This window comes from Tachysurus fulvidraco, chromosome 11 (genome assembly GCF_022655615.1).
Source record: "Tachysurus fulvidraco isolate hzauxx_2018 chromosome 11, HZAU_PFXX_2.0, whole genome shotgun sequence".
NCBI classification, from domain to species: Eukaryota; Metazoa; Chordata; class Actinopteri; order Siluriformes; family Bagridae; genus Tachysurus; species Tachysurus fulvidraco.
The window spans coordinates 21,529,382-21,545,260 of record NC_062528.1 but is presented as its reverse complement, the minus strand read 5'-3'; the positions used below and the strand labels follow the sequence as shown (position 1 = coordinate 21,545,260).

The window sequence follows — 15,879 nt, the reverse complement described above, 5'->3', positions numbered from 1 at the left end:
TAGCACTACAGACAAAGCTGCGGTTACAGAAAATGATCAACTTCTCAGTAATCAGAAACAGACACTTTCACAGCGCTGTAGTCGTTTTGTTGAAGCGGTTCATCCAAGTTTATAAAAAAAAAACTCTTAATATTATGTTTATGTCCTGTGGAAATGAGAAGTAAAATTACATGTGATCACATAAAAAAAAAAAAATTAAAGAATCATATTTAAAATATTAATGCTGAATTAAATGTAGGAGTAACGATGGAGTATTTATTTAACTTTGGGAACATAATGAATCAACATCATGTAGGATTGTACGACGAGAAAAAAATCAAGTGTATAACAATATATTGGTTGTTAATCAGAACGTTGGGGTTAAAGCCAAGCTGCCACTGTTGGGCACCTGAGCAAGGCCCTTAACCCTCTCTGCCCCAGGGTGCTGTACTACAGCTGCCCCAGTGCTCTGGCACTAACTTTTAAAGCTGGAATATATGAAGAAAACAATTCCACTGTGCTGTAATGTGTGTGTGGCAATTATAAAGGTTTCTTCTTCTTTATAGTCCATGTTCAGTCGCTCCAGGATTTCAAAGAGGTATATTTGTTATTACTGCACCCAAAAATGTTCGATTTTCCTGTAGCAATTGTTTGAGCATCTCTCTCTCTCTCTCTCTCTCTCTCTCTCTCTCTCTCTCTCTCTCTCTCTCTACAGTACACCATTTTCATGACTATTGAATTCATCACTCTCTTGGCCCTGATAATCGTAGCCATCCTCGCACAGCCACAGGTATGCTCCCAAGACCGTAAAGATGTTCACCGTATTCTTTTTATGTCATATCTTTTTGTGTTATCTTCATGGTGTTTTGCTGTTGTTCAATCAGGTGGAGAAGAAAATTGAAGATAGTTTTGGAAACATGACCTCACTTTATAATACGGATGAAGTCTTCCATCGTGAGCTCAACAAACTACAAGAGGAGGTAATACTTTGGTTACTAATTCTGTACATTGTACATCTTAGAGATTTGTGTAAGTATCCAGTCAAGAGCTTTAGTTAAAGTTCACATCAAACATCAGACTTGGGGAAAGATGGCTCCAGATCTGCTACACATGCTCACACACTCATGTGATCCCATAACTCAGAAGGTCTACAGCAGCAGAAGACAGTCAGATTCCTGATGTAGACTGTAAATTCATAAACCGTTTTCTTCATTCTGATGTTTAATGTGAACATTACCTGAAGCTCTCAACCTGCATCTGCTCAAATTTATTCATTGTGCTGCCGCCATGTGACTGGCTGATCGAAGCTGCTAAATAAAACTATTTGTTTTTCATAATTTTTTATCTCCTTACTTTGGTTCAAATCTGTTGTTGTTTTGTTTAAAGGTGGGGTCTCCGATGTTTGAAAGCCAATGTTGACATAAAATCACCAAAAGAAACACGCCCCTAACCCAAACGGGTCCCACCCCTGTATCGATAGCTCCGCCCACACATACATACGTAACCCAGGCAACTAATGGAAAGAAATGTGTCTTTATCATAGCTGAAGGGAAGAACAATACGATTGCAGATAAACAAACAAGCAAAAATGCCACACAAGCATAATGATGTAAAGGTCAAAGGCATATATTAGTTCTGTGTAACAAAGCAAAACCGACGTTACTCACCTATAGAGAAGGAAAAAAGCGCCTCGGCGTCTTAAGTAAAGTCGGCCACATATTCACAGGTCGGAGTTTCCCGAGTCGATAACTCCTGAGCTAAACGCTGTTACTACACAAAACGCGGTTGTAGCTGCCTCTCTACATTACTACGATAGAAAAGAGGTGTTATTTGTGTAGTAACAGCGTTTAGCTCAGGAGTTATTGACTCGGGAAACTCCAACCTGTGAATATGTGGCCAACTTCCTGCTCCTTCAGTTCTCTCCAGCGCTGGAAAGCTGATCCTATATTAACACGTCCTACTTCTTGTCCTTATCGTAAGTCTTTCTTCGCTGTTCTGTCACATGCGCACCGAACACTCTCTCCGCCCATATTGACAAGACACGCCCCTTTCTGCTCATTGGCTACACGTTTGTTTTGTTTTTTGTTTAGTTTTTGGCCGACTCAGTTTTCTGGAGCATTTCTCAAAAATCTGAGACCCCACCTTTAACACTGATTCATTTGCACTTGTGTAAACTTTAAGCAACGTAACACTTTCTCTTTCTTTTTTTTGTCCACAGGCTAGGTGCTGTGGTCTGATAGATTATACCGACTGGAAATATCAGATACCTTCTTCATGTGACTGTCCTCAGAACTACTCAGACCAAGAAGCCAGATGTGTAAATGTCAATGTGCAAAATTATCGGAGCAGTCAGGTATGATTTCACATGAAACAAAACTCTGTAATGCCACGTTGTAGGGAAAAGCATGACCCCAAAATTCATTCATTCATTCATTTTCTACCGCTTATCCGAACTTCTCTTGTCACGGGGAGCCTGTGCCTATCTCAGGCGTCATCGGGCATCAAGGCAGGATACACCCTGGACGGAGTGCCAACCCATCACAGGGCACACACACACACACACACACTACAGACAATTTTCCAGAGATGCCAATCAACCTACCATGCATGTCTTTGGACCGGGGGAGGAAACCGGAGTACCCGGAGGAAACCCCCGAGGCAGGGGGAGAACATGCAAACTCCACACACAAGGCAGAGGCGGGAATCGAACCCCCAACCCTTAAGGTGTGAGGTGAACGTGCTAACCACTAAGCCACCGCGCTTCCCATGACCCCAAAATAAATAGTATAATTTTTATATTTTTAGGTTGTAGATATGTGGTATAATGTTATTTTTTCCTGGAAATGTATGACTCTGAAGCGTACATTTAGTAGTTGTTCATGTTTTTCTTTTGGACAACCGATGAAGTGCTTGATAATTAATTGGATCTGATGTATCAGCAGTGGAGAAAACGTCAGACTATTTAGTGTTTGAGTTTAAGAACCGCAGCTGACGAAGGCCAGACTTCTGAATGACGCTGCTTTCTTTATGCAGTCGAACAAAAAAGCAGAAGATGACTGGAAGACAGCTCAGAGTTCACTGCGCTACGTTTATAAGACGGTAAGAGGTCAAAGGCATTTTTGCAGCTTCTCATTCAACTCACCAAAAAAAAAAGAAGTTAATTTAAGAAGTTTTTTTGTTTGACCTCTTCAGAATTGTGGCCTGATCTTAATGAGACATGTGAAGAATGCCTTAAGGATCATGCTTGGAATAGTCTTTACTTTAGCAACTGTTATGGTGAGACTGATATTATTGTATAAATAAAAATCAATTTTAGGTAATTGCAGAATTATTTGCTAAACTTGAATTGATTTCTCTCTGTTATCAGCTGGCTGCCGTGATCGTGTCACTGCTCCTGTGGAATAAAATCAACGAGCGCTCGTCAATCGCAGGCATCTCGAATGACGAAGACAGAACGAAGTATGAACTCCAGCCACACAAAAAGGCCTGAAACACCTCATAAAGATGTCTTTCCTCAGCGTCTGTGCTTCCTGTAATGTATCACGTTATCACGTATCATCCGCAGGTTTATTCATGTTGTTTTCGCTAGCAACAGATGCCTCGTGCTGTATGTACTGGTTTTATAGCAGATATATAGCAAAATATAGCAAATATCTCTTTTACATCTTTAAAAGCTGGAAATCCTCATAATAGTAGGTGCAAATCAAACACGAAGGAAAACGGTATGATCTCTAGAATACTGTGTAATAAATTTAAATCGATTTTAAAGGTTAATTAGAAACATTGAGAAAATAATTTGTAATTGTTCCAGATTAATAGCATGTCTTATACAGAGGTAACCATAAGGTAATCAGAGTTAATTCTGTAATTACTGGTCCAAAATTGGTTATTTACAAGCTGACATCGTTGCTAGTCACAGACATAATCCTGAATAATTGGGATCAAATAATAGTCTTATAAACAAAGAGCTAATGTTTCCTAGTCTTATTTGACATTATGAACAAACCCAACCAACTTGGCTTATCTAATGTACGTAGCAAAGGCATGTCAAGCTTGACACAGATGGCTTTGATGGAGAGTGTCAGTATTAGCATGAAAACCGCAGCCTTGTTACCTGAACTCTTCAGAGGAGCAAGGTAGACGAACCGAATGATTACAGCTCTGCTGCGTTGGTCTCACGATAGGTAAACTGTCAAATGGCATTGTGGTTGAACTAGACAACTGTTAACCAGTTTTAATCATCAGTTTTGGAATTTAATACTAAAATAAATCAGATCAGAAGTAATATTAATGCATAGTGTCCTCAGTCTAATTATTAATAGTGGCTTATTTTTAGAACAAGAGTCACGTCATTTAATTCATTAATTCATTACAGAATATCTTTTAGACAATACAAATAAAATACAGCTCATTTAAAAACACACATAAAAATATCAGGCATTTATACAACAGGACAAAATCCTTTTTACTTAAAATGATTATTTCAGCAAAACTATAAAATAAATCCTATGATTTATTGTTAAACGTAACTTTTTTGCTAAATATTCTATTGATATTCTCTAAAATATCAGTTGGAGCTCGTCAATTGTCTGTAAGTATTAATAATTAAATTAAATAATGAAGAAGAGGTATATAGTAAGTACATTATTTATTTATTTATTTTTAGACTACAGATTCGGTCACATGGAATATTTAAAACACTTTGAAGAAATAATTCTAATCAAATTCTTTTGTTACAAGTCCGCGTCCTTTCTTTATCCCATTATCTGTTATAATTTAAAAAATATTTATTTATAAGTCATGGAAAATGTGCTCCTTAACTAGCAAATAACATGAACCAAGGTCCAGTTGGGATACTTTGGCCATATATGGAAACAGTTCAGATGGAAGGAATGTTGTCTGTGGGATCGGCTGGACAGGAAAGTGAAGTGTGACGTTATGAGGTTTAAACATTTACTTTAAACAGAACAGACTGTAAAGTAGTAATCACCTTCATGTCTGCTACTGTTCACTATTCAACTACTATTCAGAAAAATATACAGCTGCTCTATAATTAAATGTTTTACTTACTGACTTTTGAGGGAAAACATTATTGATGTTAAATTTGACATACACAGTATACATATGTACCGCAGTGTAAAAGATCTGCACCGAAAGGCACATTATTGTACAATCTACTGTACTGTATCTATCACTTTTTTCTTTTTTTTATTCAAATAGAAAGCATATGATATGATGTTGCTTTAAGTGTATACTGTAAAAAGCAAAACCATGTGACCTGTGGTGGTGGTTCATTAAACAACCGTCAGATATAAAGACCTTTTGTATTCAATTTCTGATAGAATCGGATATGAAATGGTCCAAACATCCATAGAACAGCAGAGCGACTGCTATCCAACCCTGCAGAAGTTTTTGTTGCAGCCCAAAATGCTTGAACTTGCAGCTGCCATTTTTTAAAGTGTGTTTTTTTGTACTATTTGTTTTTTGCCGAAAAACACGAAAAATCACAAACAGACGATTATTCTTTTAAACTCCTCAAACTGAGGCACATCTGATTAGGGATGTACCGATACCACGTTTTCTCTTCCGATCCGATACCTGAGTTTGCCAGTATCGGCCGATACTGATCTGATCCGATACCTGTGTTCTTTTCTACCTTTAAAACTAAAGAATGCAAACAACTGGTTTAGTTATTAAGATTTATTTGTTTTTGGTAAAGAAATACAAAAATGCACTTATTACTGGATAAAAAATAAAAACACAAGAAACCTTAAAAAAGGATTAATGCAGTTGCAAACAGAACTTTTAACAGTTTGTGGTATAACCATCTAAATATATACTGCAATTATTAAATTAAATTATTTTCTGAAGAAAAGGCAAAATTTTAATGTGAATCTTATATTAAAACTCTTGAAACACGATGTAAAATGTATTAAACAGTGAACCTTGCACCCAAATGAGCGACATGTTTAACGCTGAGGTAAATGGAAAGGGCGTCTGCTAAACTTGCTGTCAGACTTGCTGTCTGCGGTTGTGCAACATATTTCCTGTAAAATTTATTATATTTATTTACATTAATGTAGTTTAATATATAAGTGTATTTTTCTTATAAGTTCAAGCAATAGTTAGTTAATTGACATTTTTCAACCACCACGGACATGGGCGTCGGAAGTAAATAAAAAGTGGGCGTATCCTGTCCCACACACATATATATAATGGTTCTGACGCCCATGGATTTTAGGAGGCAGAATGCTGTAGGTAAAAAGTGGAATGGAGTTTAATTTATTAGGGCATTCCTCAAGCGGAATGGATTCCACTGGCGGCGCGCTGAAAAGTGCGATACCCATGACCACCGATACCCGATCCACTTAAAATGCTTGGATCGGCACCGATAACGATCTAAAATATCGGATCGGTCCATCCCTTCATCTGATATGTCTTTCTGTGAGAGCTGTACTCATGTCTCAAATCTGCAGAAAATCTTTTTTTTTTTTTTTTTTTACATTACATGATCCTCACGATATCATGGAGCTTGCATGATTTTGTATTCATTTCTGCAGTTAGAAAAATCACACAATCCTGGAGGGATTATCATGTCATCACCTAGCATTGCACATTCCATTGTTTTTATTTTATTTCCACATTAATTCACCAAAAACTGGTGATCTGTGTTAATATTTTTGTTTATTATTTGTAGCGGAATTGAACATGAGCTATAAGAAAAAAATAAAAGTTAGTAATAAATAAGGAGTTGAAGATTGCTGTTGTATGTTGTCCATGCTCTTCAAGGTTTGTGTGCTCTGAGATGCGTTTCTGCTCACCACAGCTGCAACATTGATTGACCAGGGCCTCCTGGTCACCTTGTACGAGTTGGGCCATCCTGCTTCTGCTCTGGAAAATAACTACTGCTCACTAGATTTTTTTCCCTGCATGATTCTGTATAATCTCTAAAGACTGCACATTTACATAAACCTCCCAGAAGACTAGCAGATAATGCAAAATTCTCACCAACCCTCTGACACTAAAAACCATGCCCCAGTTTAAAGTCATGTAGAGCTCATATTTGAACATTTCACCTTTAAAAACCTTTAGTTGTCACCTAATCCATATTTCCTACAGTTTGGAAAGAGGTGCCATCAAAACCGTAGAATCTTTTTGAATATTTTCAAGGAAGTTAATAATGTTTATAAGATGAGATGATGTATTCAGAAGAAGATTGGAACGGAAGCCTTTATTTTGTCACATCTACATTACAGCAGAGTGAAATTCTTTCTTTACATATCCCAGTTTTGGAGGTTGGGGTTAAAGTGCAGGGTCAGCCACGATACAGCACCGTGGAGCAGAAATGGTTAAGGGCCTTTCTCAAGGGCCCATCAGTGGCAGTATGGCAGTACTGGGGCTTTAATCCTGAGCCTTAAACACTTGAGCCACCCCTGATCTTTTATATTTTTTACATTTCACGTATTTAAGTGTCCAGATCCGTTGAAAGCATTTCCCTCATCACATTTGTATCTTTACCCAAAACCTCTTTTCCTTCTAGATTTTCTGGGTTAAGGGTTAACGTTTAAAGTCCTAAGCAATATCTCTACTCTTTCCTTTAGAAGGTAGACTTCAACAGAAGCATTAAAATAACTTAAGATGAGGATGAGCCTCAAATGTGGACATCTGCTTCTCATTATTAACAAAAATGCATCCCAGAATTCCTGGCCGATTGGAAGAAATTTGTGAAGTGTCTCAGATTCCAAAGGTCTGGTCTTCCTTTTAAAGACAACACTGCAGCTGTTAAGGTTGAACTTAAAAATTCGTAAATATCAAATGTTGTGGTTGTGCGTTTAGAACACAACTAATTGGTTTCTTGCTTGATAAATGCTTCATGATCATTATGGGTTTACAACCATATTGGAAACCATATTGCTTTATAGATCTACTGAAAAGTCTAATATATTTTCAAAATGATAAAAATTGCACCTTTGAGTGTGTAACTAAGTGCACATCTTTATCTTTTTTTTTATTAAAAATGTGTCAACTTAATTTTCTACTTATTACAGCCTCCATATCTATCCAGTTTAAACTGTTGTTACAGTCATGTGAGTACAAAATGTAAACATTTTACATGTAGATATAAAAATCACAGTTAATTTATTTTAGTAAAGTTGTTAAACGTCCACACAAAAACACTAAAATCTTATAAAAATGTGTTTGTTTGAACTGTATGTTGATCAGCCATAAAGTGCAATCAGCTCATCTAACTTTATTGACACCCACAAAACTCCATAAAAGCTAACGTGCCCAGAGGCCTGAAACGTTAAACGCCTTCTAAATGATTTTAGTGAAATTCCTAATAAATGCCATTTTAAAATAGTTTCAAGTCTCAGACGAAGAAATGGATCTTAAGTGTCGCACAGAGTTAAAAGATGCAATGGCTTCAATGCAAAGATGACAAAGATTTATAGATCAGCTTTCATCTGTTTACAGATTGAAGACCAGCAAGCAGACAGACCGACAGACAGACCAGCAGGCAGACAGACAGACCAGCAGGCAGACAGACAGACAGACCAGCAGGCAGACAGACAGACAGACAGACAGACCAGCAGGCAGACAGACAGACAGACAGACCAGCAGGCAGACAGAGAGACAGACAGACCAGCAGGCAGACAGACAGACAGACAAGCAGAAAGACAGAGAGACCAGCAGACAGACAGAGAGACAGACAGACCAGCAGGCAGACAGACTTACAAGCAGACAGACCAGCAGACAGACAGACAGAGAAGCAGACAGACAGACAGACCAGCAGAAAGACAAACCAGCAAGCAGACAGACAGACAGACCAGCAGGAAGACAGACAGACAGACAGACAGACAGACAGACAGACAGACAGGCCCATCCTCCATTTTTACATTTCTTTCATCTTAATGTATAGGTTCGTGTTGCTTGGCTTACTTGTTAATATTCTTAAATTAATGCTAAAAATGACTTCACAAAATCATGCCCTTTGTTTATACGATGTATAAGACATGTTTTACATCAAGACTCTGAAGCTCTTCCATAAATCTGGATAAAGGTGAAAAAAAGTTGCTGTATATTCCACAGCATAAGACATGCATAGAAAATTTGTGTGGAATTTGATTTAAAATGTTCCAATTTTCTCTGTGTGAAAAAAAACAAAAGAACATTTCAAACCTCACGATGTCTAATGACAAAATGATAGTAATATTTTGTTTAGACAAAACATTAACATTTAATAGATTAAATAAATTAATAGCTAAACAATCAAACAATCATTTCATCTTGTGTGATGGCAGCAGTAACGGGTGTAAGAAATTACAGAAATTGTACCCAAATTCCACTCCAAGGTACACATCTAAAAGAGCTCTTTCCTAAGAAATATCATAAGGTAATACGTTTAGGACTCTAAACGTATAAACTTGATTCAATTATAAATATGGGAACAGCAGCAGGACATCAAGGATCACCGCGGACAAAGGGTCTACGTGACCGTGATTACCATTTAAAGTGACCATTTGACTGATAACAATTGTAACAATAACAAGACAAGGTGTACATGACCACGATTAACATTTAAAGACAATCGACTAGACAACAAGGTGTAGCCCAGCCATTTGGGAGACATTCAGTTCTTACACTCAATACACATTCAAAGTGGAACTTCATTTAAATTACCAAAAGGGAAAACTGTAACGCTATAACGCTTGAGCAGGATTTGCTCGGGGTTCTTATTGACTCCGACGAACCCAAAGTACGTCATGTATCCTGTCACTGCTATGATGGAATAAACGTCTTGTTCTTCATTAAGATCAACATCATCGTCTTATTTTCACTACCACATTTTTTTATTTCTTACACAGGATTCTTTAATACAGAATGTGAAAAATTTATTTGATTTTAATGTCATTTTTATTTGTATAATCATAAATTATATTTGTATACACAGAGTAGTCAACACTTTACCAAAAGGAGAACGATCAATAAAGACACGTTGCAGAAAGAGAGACTTGTTCCAGCATAAACTGTCTGGATCATTACTGTGATTTAGTGTCTGTGGTGTTAAGAGCTGCACCAAGATCCAGCAACACGAAGCAGTTTCTCTCTGCAAACATTCACATTTCATTTTGGACCATACAACCTTATAATGGAGTCATCGTGAACGACATTAAACCCGGCGTAAAGAGGCTTATTGAAAGTGGTGTGGACCCTGTGGAGAAGACTCATCTTGTCAGAGACTCTGTAGAAGGACAGAAGTCCTGCGGCGTGATCTACATACACTCCTATTTTAGAAGGTATTGGACTCTGAAGCTCGTTTTTTTTTTCATTGTGCTGAAAATAAAAGGAATGAAAATAGCAGCCCAGATTCCAGGACTGACTATTATATCCAAACGCACACTCATTAAACTCGCCTTTCCTACTGATGTCTTTATAAGAAACCGATATAGACACACCGACATCGCTGGACCAGCCCACCTCCCAGTAACAGCGTCCACATATACTCTCCTTACTCAATACTTGAGGCCTGGAGTGAAATCTGTCTGGATGATCAGGGTATCCCTGTCGTGTGGTACTAAATGACACCGCGGTGTTCTGCTCAGAAAGGAGGAGTTGCTGATGTGCCGTGTTGGGATCCATTGTCAGAGGACAGAAATCTAAAAATGAATTATCCAGAGGTTAGAATCTAAGGATATACAGTATAATAAGTGTGTGTTTGTGTGTTTTACACCTACACTGCATAAAATCTTCTCTGGACTTTGGTTCTGACAGTGTAATCATCTCAAATGCTGCAGCTGTGGAGACAGACAAAATATCAGTTAACAGATTTTATCATTAATTAATCAACAATTATTTTCTTCAAAAACGTAAGAGTTTGTGGCTTTATGATAAAGTTCCACTGACATTTTTTGTCTGCTAAATTTTTCATTTTCATTTAATTTACAAGTGTAATGCTAACACAACACTATACGGACTTGCTCCTGCTTACTTCTGTTGTGATGATGAATAAATATTTGTTTGTTCACCTTGTGGTCTGATTTTGTTGAATTCCTTCTCACAGATTTGCTCAAATCGTTTTTTCAGATCCGAGAGAAATTTCCTCACTTTATCGAATGTGAGATGTTGATTGACAGTGAAGCTGGGTGAGTCGTCACATCCAGGAGAAACACAGAGAGACGGGAAACTCTACAGAGAGGAAACATCATAGAGAAGGAGAAAAGTGGACGAGAGGAACGAATGAATCTCAGACTGAATCAGAACAAAGACACACTTGTGATGACTGAATCAGACAGGAACATTTCTTGTTGCTGTAATGAGCTTTTAGGATGAAACTTTGTGAGGAACAGCGCCCTCTGTAGATCAGACAGTGAGTGTTACCTGGAGGAAGTGGATGTCATCGTGTGTGTGTGAAAGCTGCTCCATCTCAGTGACTCTCCTCTTAAGATCAGTAATCTCCTGCTCCAGTCGATTCAGGAGTCGTTCAGCTCGACTCAAGTCAGCTTCCTCCTGAGCTCTGATCAGCTCCGACACCTCCGAGCGCTTTTTCTCCATGGAGCTGATCAGCTCATTAAAGATCCTCTCACTGCTATCTACTGCTGCCTGTGAACGCATCTGTAAGGACACACACAGAATACTGTTTAAAAAGCAACTCTACCTTACAGTGACCTTATACCATCCACACAAGTCTGAGTGTGTGTGTATTTCCTGCTCACTTTAATAAGGTCCACAGTCTGTTTCAGCTCCTCCATCTTCTTCTGATTCGTCTGGATGCTCTGCTGGAATTTCACCTGTTCCTCTTTTAACTGATTCTAAAGACCAAATAAAACACCTCATTATTTCTGCATCAGGAGATCAGCATATCCATATTTGTGATGTGTTTAGCAATCTGGTGTTAATGCTGTTCGTTGTTGCATTTACTGGGTTTTCATCACGGGGAAGGCAGCATCACAATGCCACAGCACACAAAGCACCTCCACCTGAAAGCTCACTCAACCCCAGACCTCCTCACTGATGCTAGTGTAGCTTAATGAACACAAATCCACACAGCCATGCTCCAATATCTAGTGGAAAGCCTTCACTGAAGAGTGAAGCTTATTAGAACTGCAAATGAGGGAACCAACCTAGATTAATGCAATGCACTTGGAATCAGATGATCAACAAAGACATAGGTCCCATAGTCCGGTGTCCAAATATCTTTGGTCATGTAACCTACATCATATCCACTTGCATTTTATGGAACTTAGCAACATACACTAGGCTCACATCACATATCACCTGATATCACTTGCTCTCTTAGGGCATTTTTTTATGAACGCATGTAAATGAAGTCAATATCAGTGTCGAAATACACTTTTTTCCACGTTCTAAGAGATAAAGTTCTTACTTCTTACCTGTAGATCATTCTACTGGATACACAATATGTGTAGTCATACATCGCTCATTCAGTATCAGACACAAGTCAGTGTTTTTAAATGCCCAGAGCTAGCTAATAAATAAATAAATAAATAAATAAATAAATAAATAAATAAATAAATAGATGATGCAAATATAATATTGCATATTAGTGTAATAAAAAAATACTGTGTCAGCTAGTTACGTAAATTCAAGGATTATGGTTAATGAGAATTATTTATACATTTAAATAAGTTTCACCAGTCACTCTTTGAAAAAGTTTTTTTTTTCTCTTTTCAGAATTTCTCCATGCATTAAAGATGCCCTGCCACACGTATTTCATTACTTCTGTGGTCATGTCTGACGTTTACCATGGACTCTAACATTTTCTGTAGAAAAAAATGCCTTGGTTAACTTGTTTCAAGCCATTCTAGTGTGGTATAGAAAGCCTGCAGGAACTCAGCTCGATTTGCGCCAGTTCTCATGAATATTCAAATGAGCTTTGCTGCTTGGCTCCGATTGGCTAACCGCTAGGATATGAGAGCATGACTGTTCATTCAAACAGCGCAATAAGTAGCCTTTGCTAGAGGAAATTTGTTTACAATCACCTGGAATTGCGGCAGAATGGCTTCTTCACAAGCCCGCTGACGTTCAGTATGCTTGCTGTATAGGAAACTCACTGAGCTACACGAATTCTGTGGGCGCGGTCACAAGTGGGAGAGCTCATGAATAGTAATGAGCTCGATCATTTCTACGTCACTCTGAGCAGCTTTTCTAATTGACCTGATTTCTCCCCTTATTTCTTTTCAGTGGCTAGAACTGACAGGGGAGGTAACAGTTCGTTTTCAAATTCACGACACAACACAAACACATATGGACCTAACACATATCAAAAAATACAAGTAAAAACGGTTTTGTGTGGAAGGGCACCTTTAAACACCCCGAAACACCCCTTAAACACCATTGGGGTCTTATAACAAAGTAAAGTAGCAGTTCTCACTTGTTTTACAGCTCTTTCTGTTTTAGCTGAAACTGTATCATGACCTTTGTGTTCTTCCATCGTACACAAGTAACAGATGAGGCTTTGGTCAGTACGACAGTAGATCTCCATCAGTTTGTCATGTTCAGAGCAGATCTTCTCTTGGAGCTCTGCACAGGCTTCAACTAACTTGTGCTTCTTAAAGGCAGGAGACTGATAGTGAGGTTTAAGATGATCTTCACAATAAGAGGCTAAACAAACCAGACAGGACTTGACGGCTTTGTGTTTTCTCCCAGTGCAGGAATCACACTCCACATCTCCAGGTCCAGCGTAACAGTGAGCAGAAGCAGCTTGGAGTTCAGTCTTCTTCAGTTTCTCCACCACTTCAGCCAGCATGTTGTTCCTGCGTAGAACAGGTCTTGGAATGAAAGTCTCTCTACACTGAGGACAGCTGTAGACTCCCTTCTGATTTTCATCATCCCAGAAGTGATTAATACACTCCTTACAGTAACTGTGACCACAGGACGTCGTTACAGGATGCTTCAGGAGACCCAGACACACTGGACAGAGGAACTCATCTACTGACAACTCATCTACTGAAATATTAGCATCAGCCATTTTCCTGCATGGACACAACGTTGGTTGGTGTGTGTGTGTGTGTGTGTGTGTGTGTGTGTGTGTGTGTGTGTGTGTGTGTGTGTGTGTGTGTGTGTGTGTGTGTGTGTGTGTGTGTGTAGGAGCGAGAAATGAAGCACACCGCCGTCTTCCTCGGTTTTATGTCATTTACCGCCACCTACTGGACTGGAGCATGAAGTGCCTTTAGATAATCCACTGGCTAGAAAAATGCCAAGTATTAGTAAATTGCAGATTTTAAAAATAAATGCAACACATTTGCTAGTTACTAAATTCCTACATGCTAATCACCTGTTCATATATAGATTGCTTTATCCATCTGAGTTCAGTGATGATGTCAGACCTTCCATGTGTCATATACATTGCACTGCAGTAGTCTAGTGTTCACATGTTCCTTTTGTTTCAGTGTCAACAGATTCCTGAATTCTGCTTTTTTGTTTTAAATAAAAATGAAAACCACCGGAGCTGCGAGCATCACTTTGAGCACAGAGTAAGTCATGAAAGTTTCCTAGATAATCAGCATCAACTAAAGCCAACAGTTTTACAGCCTGTTCACTGACAACACCTGCTCAGAACAAGTAGTCTAGACCAGTGGTTCTCAAACTGGGGGCCCTGAGATAGTGCCTGCGGGGCCCCGGCTTTATGACATTTTATAAAATAATGAATTTATCATATCAATATTTAGTTTTGATATTATATCAATATCAATAATTAGTAAATCTCAGAAAAATAAGGCTACTAATCAACAGCACTACATTATATAGTTTAATATGTTTTGTTTAATTCAAATATTAATTTTTGGAATGTTTTATGTCATAAATTTTATTTTGTGGGGGCGAGAAGGGATGCACTGTCTACAAGGCACGCCGTAAAAGTTTGAGAACCACTGGTTTAGGCCTAGTTATATTTTTGTTATCACACGATGACTGACATTTTGTCACGTTAAACATCTCTCTCCAAATAGGCTTAATAATTTTATTAGCACTAAATAAATTAAAATGTATTGCATAGTCGATGTTATAGGTCACTTTTAAAATCATGTCATATTTGATATCCTGGACTTTGATGGATTTGATGCATAAATCATTGCATCTGTCTTTCAAAGATGTCAACTAAAAAGCAACTAAGCATTCTCTCATTCGCCACGAGAGAAAAGCCCCCTAAAAACTCCAGGTTGTTGGATGCTGGCCCAGAGAAGGTGGCAAAAAGGGTCGGCCAATTGTTGTGTTTGGGTGGGGGGTGTCACTATTGACTGTCTTCAAAACTTGAGAGCCCTGCTACTTTACTTTTTATTACTCTTCTATATCAACCATTTCATTTTGCACACATTTTTACTAAACACTTCTAAAAACGAAAATTTATAGATTGCCCCCATCGTTTACCCCAGACACCATATTAACCCTACTGAATATCAATTGTTTTTAATACAGCCGAAATTCGCACATGTTCAACCAGCAAAAGAGTCGATTCAATAAACCGATTCAACGAATCGACTCATTCACAAACGACACATCGCTACAAATTACCTCAGAGAAAACTCAAAAGGATATTAGTGCTTTGTAAGAGCTTTTTATTTTGAATTTTTATTTCGATTTTTTTAAAATAAAGATGTCATTATATGTTTCTTTGTAAACAACTTATTTAGATTAAATTTAAGCGTTACTTTAACAGTTTGTTTTTAGCTTTTCCCAATGACATAATTATCCTGTCAGGTTAGCTTGTGGCAGCTAGCTGTGTAGCATTAGCCTCTACTGAAAATCATTTTAATCTTCTGAATTGTTATTAACTAATTAATTAAACAAGCAAACTATTTGGTTTTCCAAATTCATCAACTGCAATAAACACACACACACACACACACACACACACACACACACACACACACACACACACAC

At 38.0% G+C, this 15,879-nt stretch overlaps 3 protein-coding genes across 3 annotated transcripts in view; 2 read left to right on the top strand and 1 right to left on the bottom strand.

Annotated features, from left to right (window-relative positions):
* Window positions 1–6,726, top strand: part of LOC113648628 (CD63 antigen-like) — an 8,704-nt gene extending 1,978 nt beyond the window's left edge. The window contains exons 4-9 of the mRNA XM_027155891.2: window positions 695–769; window positions 864–959; window positions 2,198–2,332; window positions 3,013–3,078; window positions 3,172–3,255; window positions 3,347–6,726. Of these exons, the coding sequence (XP_027011692.1) occupies window positions 695–769; window positions 864–959; window positions 2,198–2,332; window positions 3,013–3,078; window positions 3,172–3,255; window positions 3,347–3,469 (579 nt within the window). The 3' untranslated portion in view covers window positions 3,470–6,726. The remainder of the gene's footprint in view (window positions 1–694; window positions 770–863; window positions 960–2,197; window positions 2,333–3,012; window positions 3,079–3,171; window positions 3,256–3,346) is intronic.
* The window catches only part of LOC113645130 (tripartite motif-containing protein 16-like), a 664,889-nt gene that overhangs the window by 101,476 nt on the left and 547,534 nt on the right, over window positions 1–15,879 (top strand). The window lies entirely within an intron of this gene.
* On the bottom strand, window positions 9,809–14,005 carry LOC113648631 (tripartite motif-containing protein 16-like). Its single transcript, XM_027155894.2, has 6 exons — window positions 13,373–14,005; window positions 11,694–11,789; window positions 11,359–11,592; window positions 11,007–11,166; window positions 10,716–10,775; window positions 9,809–10,637 (listed from the first exon to the last, which is right to left on the bottom strand). Exons 1-6 carry the CDS (start codon window positions 13,967–13,969, stop codon window positions 10,105–10,107), a joined length of 1,680 nt encoding a protein of 559 aa, XP_027011695.2. The 5' UTR covers window positions 13,970–14,005; the 3' UTR covers window positions 9,809–10,104.